This window comes from Limulus polyphemus, unplaced genomic scaffold (assembly GCF_000517525.1).
Source record: "Limulus polyphemus unplaced genomic scaffold, Limulus_polyphemus-2.1.2 Scaffold3851, whole genome shotgun sequence".
NCBI classification, from domain to species: domain Eukaryota; kingdom Metazoa; phylum Arthropoda; class Merostomata; order Xiphosura; family Limulidae; genus Limulus; species Limulus polyphemus.
The window spans coordinates 91,449-106,595 of NW_013669461.1; the positions used below are offsets into that span (position 1 = coordinate 91,449).

The 15,147-nt window shown below is 31.3% G+C and overlaps 1 protein-coding gene across 4 annotated transcripts; it reads left to right on the plus strand.

Annotated features, from left to right (window-relative positions):
• The first annotated feature begins 1,295 nt into the window (after window positions 1-1,295).
• Window positions 1,296-15,093, plus strand: LOC111088481. 4 transcript variants are annotated; one of them, XM_022398738.1, is made up of 7 exons: window positions 1,343-1,378; window positions 3,784-3,907; window positions 4,512-4,566; window positions 4,766-4,795; window positions 5,207-5,301; window positions 7,556-7,608; window positions 13,708-15,093. In XM_022398738.1, the coding sequence occupies exons 3-7, from the start codon at window positions 4,549-4,551 to the stop codon at window positions 13,812-13,814; spliced, it is 303 nt and encodes a 100-aa protein (XP_022254446.1). In that variant the 5' UTR covers window positions 1,343-1,378; window positions 3,784-3,907; window positions 4,512-4,548; the 3' UTR covers window positions 13,815-15,093. The 4 variants fall into 4 exon arrangements, with proteins under 4 accessions (XP_022254445.1, XP_022254447.1, XP_022254446.1 ...); XM_022398737.1 differs by lacking the exon at window positions 3,784-3,907 and having other exon boundaries at window positions 1,296-1,378; XM_022398739.1 differs by lacking the exons at window positions 3,784-3,907; window positions 4,766-4,795 and having other exon boundaries at window positions 1,296-1,378.
• Window positions 15,094-15,147: the final 54 nt, after the last annotated feature.

Below are 15,147 nucleotides of genomic sequence, written 5' to 3' on the forward strand. Positions count from 1 at the left end.
TTTAGTGTGAGTGAGCTCCATAAGCTAAGAGAAAAAAGAAACTTAAGATCTAAAATAAAAATAACCTTGCAATATTAATAAACGTTAAGCTTATAAAGAAAAATAGCATCTAAATGAAACTTTATAATATATCTATGTCTCAAATTTAAAAGTTTACAAAACATTTATGAATCTGTATATCTTACAAAATCTACATAAAAAATATCTTCCTAATATGATAGAGACAAGCTTCAAAATACAACAAACAAGCAAACTAATAACATAAAGAAACCATGTTGCTCACGGCACACGTTCGAGTATGGGGCCTGAGAGCCCCGTGCCATTACACAATTCGCCGACATAAAAGACAACTATCTTTTTAGGACATCGTAAGTGATGTTACAGTTTTTTTCTAGATAAAAAAACGATTAATGACCAGTTGGTGAATTCTAGTCCTATGTGCAGCTAAAGCAATGAGTAGTTAAGTCGTTTACTTGAGCGATTCTTTGCACACAAACTGAAAAGAAAGAACAGAGAAATTTCATAAAATTATATTAACTAAGGAGTAGCAAACATCCAATACCGTCCTCTATCACAGCTACATCACACTTAAATTGACATGGTTGTACATTTGATTTTTCAGATGAATATTAACAGCTTTCTCGCAGATGTTTATGATTTTTTTTAAAAACAGATAATCTTTAATTAAATCATTAACAGGTCTCGATGTATTATGAACAATTTTATATTGTTCTAAGAGCTCATGATGTACTTGCTCCCAGTGGCTCAGTAGTAAATCTCTGGGCTTACGACACCAAAAAAATCACGTTTCGATACCCGTGGTGGGTACAGCACAAACAACCCATTGTGTAGCTTTGTTTTTAACAACAAACAACCGAACAATGAATTATGATGTACTTTTGTTCTAGACATTGGCAACTATAATTATCAAAACTCAAAAACCTGAAAAGTGATTGGGGAACTATGGGATTTTGACTCCGTTTTACTTCACCATATAGTAACGTTAAATTAATTTAGTAAGTGAATAATATTATAACATTTCGTCGAATTCATTATTCAGCTCCCCAGTGGCACAGCGGTATGTCTGCGGACTTACATCGCTAGAAACCGGGTTTCGATACCCGTGGTGGGCAGAGCACAGATAGCCCATTGTGCTTAGTTCCAAACAAACAAACTGTTCTTTGAAATTATCTGTATAACTCAGTTAGTAACTCAATAATGATATTCAATACACAATAATTGAGGAAACTGAACTTCGAATAATATTGAAATTACAAGAAGGTTTAATTACTATTTTTCCTGTTAGGGGGTTACAAAGGTTGATATTGTATTAGCACATGTGGAAGTGGACGTTAAATTTTTCTATTTATTTATTCTTGTATGTATCTATTTCAGATATTTGTTCTGTTTTTGTAATTTTAAACTCTTGATGCATTTGATTTCTTATTTCTCTTCTTTATCATGAAGTTACAGCTTAGCTGTAGGGGAGAAAACTAAAAATAACATAATTTCTAAATTATAATAAAGTGTGGATTGACCGAGCGTATTACTATTACTATAAATTGTTGTCCGTAAGTAATATGTACTGATTATATTTATAGTATGATAAAGACTGGTCTACAGTAACTTGTACAGAAGTAGATGTAGACCTCTAAGTTTTACATTTACTTGAAAATGTACCTGTCACACAGTCTAATCTTTGCTTTAGTAATACTAACAGTAATCAGTCTGTTCAAATTGATTGATAGACGATTCCTCTTGATTTTATGTGACACCACTACTCTTGTTTGATGATGGTGTATGGTTTTAGCAACTTGTATTATTTTAAGTGGGCTAGGTGTATGTCTGAGAGATTACACATTAGAACCGTGGGTGCATTATATTTATAAATATAATATTTATGGTGAAATTGCACTAGTAAATTATAGTAGCCAAGAGTTGACTAGCTACATTCCCTCTAGTGTGGGAATTAGGGATCTTTCAGTGTACTTTTTATTGGGAAAAGAAGGGTAAGAGGTGATATTATTGACATTTACAACATTATAAAGAGATCAATAATATAAATGCCTGACTTATTTGTGTTGTTTTCTGAAGATAAAAGGATGAGAGAGAGCATGTTTGAGATTTGGAAAATATAGACAAGGCACCAGTTAAGTTTTATTTTTCTAGTAGATTGATTGGCTTACAGAATGAGTTGTTGTTGTTGTTGGTATAGGAGGTCAGAACTTTACAGATATTTATGAGGAGAATCAACGACTTTCTGAAAAACAAAGGGTGGGTTTAAATGTTTACCTTTTTCAAGGGTGGGTATGCAAGGATAGCCATGAACTTTGAAGGACCAAATTCTGCCTTGTTGTCCTTGTTGATGTGATTTTGGCTTCGGTTTAACATTGTATTTCATTGAAACTTTTCAAGTGCAAGATTAATTACACTTCAGTTTTGCATGTAATGACATTATTAACTTGGAACTGTTCTATAAAAAGAATACAAGCTGCAAGTCTCTAAAAATGTCTTATTCTTTCCACACATCAATAGCCAGAGGTTCAAATATATTTGGTACAGTTACCTGTGCTTAACATTAGACTTGCTTTCTTTTCTCTCATACACTATAATAAATCTTACCTGACTTGCATCTTTTCTCTGAATTTGCACTTCTCTAAAACAGAAATTTCAATTTTAATTCCAATGAACAAGCTTTATAAATTCCACAGCTTTACCCTGAGCCTCTTGAAAATAGTAGTTGACAGTTAACTTGTTATAATAAAAAAAAACACAAATAAACTTAGCATTTATCACACCCCACAAAATACACCATTTTATTCCTTCTCTGCTAGTACTAATAAGAATCTACAATTATCCCACTACAGAAGCAAGAGTAACTAGCCTAAGATTTCCAGAACAACTCTCATCGTGCCCTTTAAAAATAATATTAACATTAGCAACTCTCCAATCCTCAGGCACCCATCCACTGTTTATTGACCTACCTTAAATGAAAGAGAGAGAGGCTTGAATATCTGATCTTTGACCTTCTTTAAAACCTTAGGGGAATCATTGTCTGGTCATAGTGCTTTATTTGTTAATCTGTGTTTATTCTAATCACCAAGGGATTACAATCTATATGAATTAAATTAATTTTGTTATTTCACATAAAATGTTTAGTACCAGGAATATTGCTAATATTCTCTTGTAAAAATAGAAGTGAAGAAAATATCTAAAAGCTCAACCATTTGATAGTCATCAACGGAAACTTTACCATCAGCATATTTTAAAGATCCAGTCCTCATTTTAGCATTCTGGTTACCTTTAATATAGTTAACAATTTTCTGCTGTTTTAACATTATCAGTTAGTTGTTTCTTATAAGCCATTTTGGATTTCCTAATTTCTTTTTTAACCAAATCTATAGTTGTTTTTTTTTAATTCTGTAAATCTTCCATCCTGTCTCTCAATTTAATCTTCTCAAACTTTTAGCCCTATAATTTTCTTCTTTATATTTTCAGTAAAACAATTCAGTTTGATTTTCCCTCTTAATATTTTCTTCCTTTGAGAAGCATGCCAATTTTGAATTAAAAGAAAGTTGTTTTTTTTTAACTTCCCAGATCTACCACACATCACCTCTTAACTAAATTATCCAATTGCACTAGTGATAAATCTTGTATCATTGTCTCAAAATTGGCTTTCTGAAAGCTAGAATCTAAAATTGATTTTTATCTCAATATACAACAAAACATTAAACCTAATTATGCAATGATCACTTTTACCCAAATATTCCTCCATCACCAAAGGTATCCCTTCTGGTTGGCTCCATAATAGTTTGGTATAGTAAACCATCATTATCAAAAAATCCCATTCCCTTGTCTAACCTTTTGTAACCAGATATTTTTTATTTCTGGGAGCCAGGAAAAATTGGTAAGTGAATGAAAAGGCTAGAATTTCTAGAAATTTGTTTGTTTGAGGAATTTGTTTGTTTCAATGATCAAGTATGAGTCCAGTTAATTAAGAAGTGATCTTAACCTGTATAGTTAAAATGTTGAAATAAAAATGTGTCTGTGGATGTGTATAAATAAATGTTTTTATGTTATGTAAAATGTTTCTTTATTGTGCAAACTAGCCATTTAATATTTTTGCATCCAGTAATTACGAACAAAATGTAAACTTTAACCAGTCCCTCTGTTTTCTTAAAATATTTAGCTCTCTTCCCTTGGAGATAAGTCTGAATTTCAAAATGAACACATACAACATTGCTAAGAAATGTTTTAATATCTGTGTACATTTGATTGTTACCTGTTTGATAATCCATTGATCCATCAAGTTGTTTATTAAATATCCATTTAGATTTTCCACATAAGAATTATCTCATAAAAGAAAAATTAACTGGTTTCTTAAACCACAGTGCTAGTATTGTATGAGACAGAAACCTCAGCAATCTTCTCATCACAATTTATATATAAAATGTCTCCTAGTAAAGAGACTTAATTTTATTTATTCTTATTTTCATACCTGTGACAACTAGATGTATTTGATTGGAATTTGTCAGTCAATAAGCGAGGATGTCTTTAATAAAACAGGTACGTTAATATTTAGTGATATTGACATTAGATATATAATTCAATCCTGAATAATTTTTAATTTGATTATATTAATCTAATGTACATATGCAATAGATATATTTTTGCTATGTAATGAAAAAGTTATCTGAATTCCAATGGGAATGAATATTAATTTTTTCTTGTTTTCCATTCTTTTATGTCTAAAACATTTCAGTAGCTTTGTCATAAAATCAAAAGAGCAGTTGTAGTAAGTAACAAAAATGCTTTTTACTTCTGAAGGTTTTTAGTCTTTGTTATAAATGAACTATATTTTATATCATAAATTCTTATTTATGTATACTCAGCTGTAAAACTGTTAATCAAAGAAGATTCTCTGGTTAAAATTTGATATAAATATCCTCCCATGTTTCTAAAAATCACTGAGTTGTTCTGTTATAAAAGAAAAAGAACAGAATTAATTTTGGAAGTGTGTTCTTTGTGAAAGAAGTTTCATTCTAATACAGATTTTAGTATATGTAAACAAAAAGTTATGTGGAACTCTTTCCAATGCAAAATACAGAATATTGTAAAAATACTTTAATATAATATTGTTTTACTTCCTTGCTAACTAACATTAAACCAAGTAACCTCACTGATCCATCCATGTTGTTTTTTATAGATTGAAGAAAAAGATGCTTTAATTAAACAGTATCATAAGCAACTAGAAAAAATTCAAGAGCGGTTAAATATTACTATGTTGACATCAGAACAAAGGTAAGATTTTCATCTATATTCATAAATTTTCTAAAGTGTACCTCTCAGAATATATTTTAAATTCTTATTATTCAGGTTCTTCAAAATTCATTGAAATTGTTCTTTAATATTGTTATGCCTCCAGTCTTTACTTTGTTCCGACGAAACTTTAGCGACACAAGTCCTTTCTTAATAAAACTGGTTTATTCTTTCCGAACACAACTTTACGATACACTTAATTTCAACAGTCGCGCTATAACAAATGCTATAACAACAAACGTTAACTTCAACAATACTCTCTGATTGCAGTTCAATTACTCACTACCTACACACATTGTCCCGTCACGTTGTGACCATCTTATATATACCAGACTACCCCCAATCTAGTAAATGCTAGGGCATTCACGAAGGAACAGTATATTTCTAGAAAACGTGACATGACACTAGTCACGTGACCTCGCTGACGCAACAATATGTTCTGTTTAGTCCTGGTTTCCAAAGTTAAGGATTATTACTTTTGTTTTAAATTCATGTTGACAGTTGTCCAATAATTACAAATTTCATTCTGTTAGTCTGTTGTCATAAAACATGTAAATATATCAGTAAATGATTAAAACGTAAGTTTTTTAAATATCTTTTTATTTATTTAAGGTTAAAAAGTGTGATAAAAGTCAAAATATTCTTATAAAGATTTTGGTATTGGCTCAGATTTTTGGTTATTTCTCTTTTGGATATATGATTATAGTGCAGTAAAGCATGCAAAAGCTAATGCATGAAAACATGTATGTTGCTTACTTGTTACCTGACTCTAAGGATGAATTTGACACACACGCATAAACTATAAATACACTTAAATCTCTAGTTAAACCTAACATTAGCCAAATACCAATATAAAAAAAAAGTAGGATTATTATTGTAATAACCAAATTAATGGAAGCATATAAAAAAGATAAGTACAGACTCAGTTTAAATTGCAGTAAACGTAATTTGTGTAATGTAATCTTTATAATTAGATAATAGATTTCTTTTTATATTCTCTGTATAATTTTAGTTTTGTGAATTCTGTAGAATAAAGCCCATTGAAAGCTAAGCTGTCAGAATTTTTTTTTTCATATGTCAGGCTTAATTAATATTCCTCTTAATTTCTTACAAATATTTTATTTCATTTCAAGTTGTTTTGAGAATAAAATAATGAACATGGATCAATGTATGTATATTGTGCCATTTTATACCAAATGAGGCTAACACTTGTCTTGTTGCTAGTGTCAAGAAGATAGTAAATAATAGGCCTATTTTATTGTGTCAAATAGATACATTAGATATGGAATTAGTTGACACATGACATTAACATGTGAGAAGATGGAAAATGGAACAAAAGAAGTAGATTCAGTTACTGTTAAGCAAAATACCCAACTTTAGTGTTTTTAGAAAAGAAAAAATTGAATTAAAAAGATAATAAATATCTGGCTTAAGCTTTCATAGTTTTTTTCAATATCAGACTATAATTAAAATATTAATATTATTATTAATTTCTTTCTAAATAATTTCTAATTGTTTTGATTTATTTTGTTTAGTTTTGGCAATTATATTCTACCTTAGGTTCCATTTGTTTGCTGTCCTACTTATTTACATTCTGAACTTGGTGTAAAATAATCATGTATAGTAACAAATAACTAAATAACATAAAGCAGTAGGTTGCTACTCACCATTTATTTTACTGTGGTTGGTGGTTCAAGATTAGGAAACCGGCCATGCTATCTGAATTGCACGCTGATAAATATAATGCAACATGATTCTGTAATTGGAAGGAGGAGAGCCTGTGTTAAAAATTCTTCTAAGATATAACCATAATTGTAGTTTTATTTGTCCATGTAGATATTTGTACAGCTTGATTCATTAATAGTTTGACAATGTGTTTGAAATACCATTCTGTAGCCAGTTATCTTTTCTTTTAATTCTATCAGAATATGTTTTAACAGCTCTTCTGACTGACTTTAGTGATCAGAACTATATATGAGTTTTTGTATAGGTGTAAAGCATATATAATTCTATTAAAGATAACTGTGTTAAAATGCAACAGTGTATTTTTTATATTTATTCACTGAATCTTTACTTAATCATATTCATTACTATTTTGATGAATTTCACCCATATTAAACGTTTTGTGTAAATTAAAATTCCACAGAATTGCTAATGTACATGTATGACAATCTTCCTAACATATAAATGGTTTGAGAGGTTTATTAACCATCTGTCTGTGTTTAACTTATAACAGGATGGAATTAGAAACAGAAGTGAATGATATCAAGGATGAATTAAATAAATTAGGTAAGTTCTTTAGTACAATTTATTAGCATACATTGATTATTGAGATATAATAAAAAACTTACAATTAATAATTTTTCCATAAGTAATTGTGTTTGGTCAAGTTAAAACTGTTACTGTTGTTGTTGTAAAATAATACAAAATATTATGTAATATTTATCTGAATGTTGTATGTTAAATATATTTTTACTGAAATAAATTATTGCAGTTTATTTACTGACAGAGAACTCCATCAATGAGCTTCTGAAGTCAAAGCTTACAAAACCATGATAATCACAAATAAAACTATGGATAACTGTCATTAAAATAACATAATCTAAGAGTTACTTATTTCTGTATGCATCCCAAATATGAGTAATTTTGTTTTTATTTTATGGATTTTGTAACTTCCAAACTGGAACTGTTTTCAATTGGTAGAACTCTGTGATATTTCTTCTCCTTAAGTTATAAGCCTGTTCTTTAATAACAGAATATTGCTTACGTACATTTTGTTTCAGCCATAGCTACACTTGCTCAGGGTATCAACTTAAAGTGTACATATTGGATTTAGATTATACCATGACTTATTTTTTAATCTAATTAATTTTCCATAAACTTCTATAGAGGTCACTTTTCTTGAATGTACTTCATTCAAAAATTATGTACAAAAAGGTAATTCAAAATTCATGACAATTAAAAAAATGGTACTACTACTGATATTACCCATGATGATAAAGCATCTGCTGGGCAGGTAGACTTTCCTGTGTATGTAGGATGTTTGTAACCATGTGAATTGGATGAAATTACTGTCACTTATGTTTCTTGAAGGTGTAAAGAGATTGGTTCCTTTCAGAGTTGGGGAATCAAGTTGTTAACTTAAGTTTCTCAGAAGATCATTGGAAAATGTGAAATATGACTCATTCTTGAGGTTTCTACTTCAAGGGTGTGAGGGTTTAAGGGAAAGTTTCCTAAAATTAAACCATCTTCTGAACTCTCATCCAGAAGACATCTATGATTTGGGTCCTGATCACTCTGTTCAGGGGAGGTATGGCTTCTTCAGAGATTGATATAACTTAAAAACCAGATTTTTTTTAGAACAGACTTCTAAGACAAATCATGATGGAGTCTGAACATGTTTTCTCTGATGGTATCTTAAAGAGTGTTCTACAGCTTCTCGGAAGCAGAAAGTAACTTCAAAATTAAGACACAATGCAAAGATATAGTAAAGCATTTCCAAGGTTCTCTTCTTTCGGAAGCACTGTTCACTGGCATATGACCTTGCCTTTATAACTGCTCATGATGGTTGGGGTATTCCTTTTGAAGTAACTGCCATGTTGATGGGTTAGTCTTAAAACACAAAGGAACCTTGCAATACCATAGAGATTTTCAGCTATTTGTTTGCCTGTGTATCTGTCTATGGTTGTGCTGATGTTCTTGTTCACAATTGGTATTAGTGTAGTTATTATAAAGTTAACTGTAAGTGTGTTTCACAAGTAATATCAACCATCACATTGAAGACACAGTGAACTTGCTTATGCTGTTTTTAGTTTTACATCACTATCAAGTCTTTTTTTTTTTAAATTCAAAGTATATGAACATACTTTTTATAAATGTAAATAAAATAATGATCTATATCTCTAGAATGTAACTTCATTAGCTCAAATATTTCACTATTACAGCTTCATCAGGAGCTATTGGTTTCCTACCAGTTCACTAGGAATTTCAATTTGATTAAAAATATTCATAATGTGGACTTTAAAACTGGATTAAAGCTACATATGTAGCTCTGCAACTGGTGAATAATTTAAACCCATATAAAAGTTGCGTCCCTGAATTATATGGCTGTCCAAAGACCATCAGTCTGATTTACCCCTGAGACCAATAACATCTGCTTGTGGATCTCTGACAAAACATATATCATGGGTTTTAGATAGATTGTTACACCTATTATTGTAGTTAGTCCCTGCTCATATTAGCAGCATGTATTTTCTTGAACGGTTTCATAATGATTCATGTCTCCTTAATTCTATTCTGTTTACAATGAATGTTGTTCAGTTGTGTTATGACTATGATAAGACAAAACAGAGATGACTTAGAACTTTTAAATATTTCAATGGATTGGTTAGAAAGAGCTCTGAGGTTTGTGTTAAGTAATCGGTATGTAAGATTTAACAGGGAATTTTCTAAACAAATCAGGAATAGCTGTGGATAATAGGATAGCAGTAGTCTTAGCTGTAATATTTATGTCTATACTTGAACTGAAAGCACTTAGTTCTTGGAAAACAGGAGGGAATATAGGCATGTTAATCCGGTACAGATTCATAGATGACGTATTTTGAGTGTGGAACACGAATATAGTCTATTATTAGTTTCCATGAGTTTTTAAATAATGTTCATCCATCCATAAAATTTACACTTGTGTATGCCATACCAAGTAGAAATTTACCATTTCTAGATACTACAATTCATGTCAGGAATGGCGAAGTCATTACTGGTATTTTCAGCAAGCCATTTACTAAAGCCTTTTGTTTACATTTCCACTCACATCATCCCCTTGCAGTAAAATGAGGTGTAGTTATTGGCTACCTCCATAGGACTGATAAAGTTTGTAATAAGAAAGAAGTATAGGAAGAGGCTTGGGAAAATCTGATGACTTTTTTAAGAAAAAGTGATCATCCACGGGAATTCATACAAAACATAATAAATTTGGACAGGCAAAAAGAAAACAAGCATATTACCTTGAACCATAGAAACAAAGAAAGCACATTTAAAGCTGAGGTTACTTGCATGATTCCACATATAAGTGATAGTATCACCACAAAACTAAAGAGAATAATTAGAAGATCAGACTTACCTATTGAAATAGTACAAAAACCAGGCACTTCCCTTAAATCATTAATAACAAGTTCAGCATATATGAAAGAAATATGATGTATGAAAAATAACTGTAAAGCCACTAAGTATGGACTACATGGTTGATATCATTAGTAAAAATGTTGTGTATGAAGTAACTTGTGGCAGATGATCCAGTGCATATATATATAGGTGAAACTTGTCGATCCATACATGATCAAATATCTGAACAGGTGTATGAAATTGAAAACTTCAGTACCAACAATACTTGAAAAGGAAGTTAAAGTTGTTTGATCTAAGGATTAGGAGCATTTTCAGTCACAAATGTAAGAAATCGGTCTTTTCATCTTTAGTTCCCCAGTGGACCTGGACTACGCTGGTGTTCCTGAGATGGCAGCTGGCCATAGCCAAGGGCATTGTACAGTAGTCTTAGGCTGTGATCCTAAAAAGCCTGCTTGATTATACATCCACAGATAATGGGTTAGCATCTGTTGAGCAAAGCATGTGCTTGTACCTGTGCTCCTGTCTTCCTCTACCTTAAACTTTGTGTAACTGAGTGAACTCCTGACTTTAACTTAGCTGAACACAATCCTGCTTGATTATACATCCACAGATAATGGGTTAGCATCTGTTGACCAAAGCGTGTGCTTGTACCTGTGCTCCTGTCTGCCTCTACCTTAAACTTTGTGTAACTGAGTGAACTCCTGACTTTAACTTAGCTGAACACAATAATCATTTCTTAATTACTTATTAATGGAGTCATAGGTCTTGTGAACTGTCTGAAAAATGTATTGCAATAACGAGAGGACTCCATGATTCACCAGTGGGCCTGAAGACCGGTCCAATGCATTGCCGATGTTAAACAGCATAATGGACATCTAGAAATGTATTTCTTGTGGGAAAATCTAGTGTTGTTGATGACTAGTGAATATTTACATGTATTTGAGTTCTGACTGTTACTATTGACTATACAATACAGCTAGGAAAACAAAATACATATCTTATTTAACTGCTGGTCATGAAACAGTAAACAGTAGGGTGCCAGTTATGGAGAGGTGTCTTAACATACAGATGTTAACACCTTCTGTGTAGAATGTTGTAAACATTTTTCAGTTATGTAAATTTAAGATGTTTATTGTGATGGTGGGTTAAAAAGAAAATTTAAACAGCCAGCTCATCTCTGTAAATGATGAATTAGGATTCGATTTATCAGTTTCACAGATTTGTGCTTTCTAACAGCTTTTGTTTATGTTAATACTTCTGACTTACTGCATATTGTCATTTAAACTTCCTTGTTTCTAGGAAAAACCATAGTTTAAAAAATAACTTGTATAGTCTTAAACACCCAGAGTGACATGATGCACTATTTGAAATGAATACTTTGTAAAGAGAAAATAAAGGAGCTTTTAATATAATTTTCTTGTAATAAGCCCTTCCTTCCATTCTACGTGCTGAAAAATATTAAGAGAAAACTACAGAATATCTTCCCTTTGACAACTGTCAAGAAGCACTCACTTCTATTGGGGTCTTTCCTTGCACTCAGTAAAATGACAAGGAATGGTGACATCCAGCAGAAAAAATCCCAGTGGTTACTTAGCGAAGCTGAGTGCTTTATTTGCTGGATGCACCCATTGCATAAAAAAAAACACAGATTTTTGACAACAATACATTGCATTCAACCTCCTTTGCTTAAGAACAAATGCAATACAATTTTTGTTATTGCAATAACACTGGAATGACAAAAGGTAGTTTTAAATGGCCCACTAGACAATCATATTGCACATATGATCTTATCCAAGAGATTGGGTTGACTCTACATTTAATATTTATTTATCACTATTTTTAGGAAAATTACCTTTGAATTGTTTCAATGGGCATCTGTTAGTATACTTTAAAACACAAGCTATGATGTTTGCACACTGTTTTGTTTTAAAAACTTGTCAGCTACGTGTATATTTATAAAACCATTAAAATATTCAAAATGTAGAAATTATAAATAATTTAATAGGCTAAATAGTGTGAGTATAACACAAATATATCCAAAAGACACTTTGGATAAGCATGATACTGGGATTGTAGAATCTTTGAAATATCAAATTGAGCAGTATAATGCTGATCCACAGAGAAAGTAAAAACATTTCTGATTGGCTCTTAAATTACTTCCTTTTCTACTTTCACAAATGAACAATTTGAGCATACCGAGTTTCAAAAAGTAATTAATATCACAGTTTTGCTCTGAAAAAATACAAAAACTTTAATGTGCGAGTATATCAAAAAAGACAAAAAGAAAATAGACAGTATTAACTTGGGACAAGTTTGCCATGTTAGCAACTAGTCCAAATGCATTTGTTACTTGTCCCAGGCTGTCAGGCTGAAGTTAATGTCAATTTCTGAGTCCAGTTTATTTTATTTCTTCTTAAAACACTTGGTGGCCCAGCATGGCCAGGTGGTTAGGGCGCTCGACTCGTAATCTGAGGGTCGCGGGTTTGAATCCCCGTCACACCAAACATGCTCGCCCCTTTCAGCCATGGGGGCGTTATAATGTGACGGTCAATCCCACTATTTGGTGGTAAAAGAGTAGCCCAAGAGTTGGCGGTGGGTGGTGATGACTAGCTGCCTTCCATCTAGTCTTACACTGCTAAATTAGAGACGGCTAGTGCAGATAGCCCTCGTGTAGCTTTGCGCGAAATTCAAAAACAAACAAACACTTGGTATTTAATCAAAAGTACAGTTTTCTGAGAAATGAAAAATGTTTTCTGTTAACAGCTAAGGACAGCATGGGTTTTTGAAATTAGAATAACTTGTTGTGGAATGTAAGTTAGTTAAAAAAGGGAGACATTTTGTAAATAAACTAGACCTAATAAATAACTGCCATTAAAAACACATTCTCAAAGCAAGACACTGAAACTGTTTTGGGCTAAACTTGCTCCAAAAAATAAGCATGCCTCCTTAAGAATGTTAGAACTTGCAATAAATAGAAATCAAGTCACTGTTGTTAGTGAATTCTTATATTTTAGTTCCCCAGTCTGATTTTGAGACATTTTTTTATGTAAAACTTGGATAGCAAAAGGAAGCTAAATGAGAACTCCCTATGATTTCTTCTAAGTAGGTGCTCATATATTGTAAATTAGCGGACCATTTAATCCCTAAAAATGTTTTGTATATTATATTTATGATTCTTTCGAAAACTAACTATGGTGCTATTGTTTTCTTTTGATTGTTAAATGTTGTATTATTTATTAAATCTAAAGTCTTGTGTTATCATTACAGAGAAAGAACTGAAAGGACTACGAAAAGAAAATTTCAGGAGCCTTATCCTTGCTGCAACTTTGCTTATCTTGATCTTTCTGGTATATTACTTTTTGTCTCCAGTATGACAAGAGTTGAATATTAATCTCCACCTGATGACTGCTCAAAGGCCTAAATTGTTATTTCAAATATCAGTTGCATTATATTCCTAATAAATATTTAATTTGTATTTAGTTGTTTTAAGTTAAAATAGCTGATTTCCTAATATTCTTCTCAAAGTCCGAGGCTTTTTTCTTTCCCAAATTGTTTGCAACTGTGTTTGTTATTTTAGAGATAGTATAGTGTGCCCAGTAAAATTGAGGTTTACCATTTGCTGTTATAGATATCTTGTAACCTGCTGCTGTTTCGAGTTATCGTGTTCTATAAATGTGCATAATGCTGTAACATTTCAGTCATAAGGTACTAATCACATGTGTTGTATAGTTTTTCGTATTACTTCATACAGCATTTGTTATTATTGAGTTCAAATTTTTGAACTTCATGCAGAGTTTGATATTAAGGTATAGTCTGTATCTTCTGTAAACTGTTACTTTTATAGGAATCTATTAACTCTGGTTTTTGTTGGAAAGAAAGTTTCTAACAGTGATGTGTCATTAATTTTACTAAATACAAAAGAAATAACAGCTCTTAAAAATCTTCTGATTAAATGGGATTTAAAAAAGTATTTTTCTAATTCATTAATGAATTGTTGTTATGAGACATTCCATTCAAAGAAAGTAAGATGTACTGAACTAATCACGATACTTATTTTACATCTTCTTTTAATGATTTATTTGTATGAATGTGATTCACTTCTTTTGTTCAAATTTGTATACTTCAGGTGCATGTGATTAGTTTGTAGATGCATTTGGCATTTTATACGCATTGAATAGTTTGTGACGAAAGTAACGCTAAGGTTCTCTGTCATTTTTAATACACTGAAAGTTTATCTTTATACTTTCCTATCATTCCAAAAATATGTGATTAAATTTATGTGATCTGTCCATTTCTCTGAATTCTTACATGCTTATCAGGAGCTGTAAAATTTTGTTTACTTGTATATGAATTCTGTACTTAAAAATTTCAATGATAAATTGTCATTTAAAGCAATCACATTATGGAAAATAATGCTGAGTAGATAATTTCATGTACTGTTTTGCCTGAAAGCCATATGGAAAATAATGCTGAGTAGATAATTTCATGTACTGTTTTGCCTGAAAGCCGTATGGAAAATAATGCTGAGTAGATAATTTCATGTACTGTTTTGCCTGAAAGCCGTATGGAAAATAATGCTGAGTAGATAATTTCATGTACTGTTTTGCCTGAAAGCCGTATGGAAAATAATGCTGAGTAGATAATTTCATGTACTGTTTTAGCCTGTAAAGCCGTATAGGAAAATAATGCTGAGTAGATAATTTCATG

Bases quoted from the DNA above. Each gene is read 5' to 3' on its own strand.
- LOC111088481 (XM_022398737.1), top strand. The intron at 5,302-7,555 runs GTAAGATTTTCA...AACTTATAACAG, and splicing joins ATGTTGACATCAGAACAAAG to GATGGAATTAGAAACAGAAG. The intron at 7,609-13,707 runs GTAAGTTCTTTA...TTATCATTACAG, and splicing joins GGATGAATTAAATAAATTAG to AGAAAGAACTGAAAGGACTA.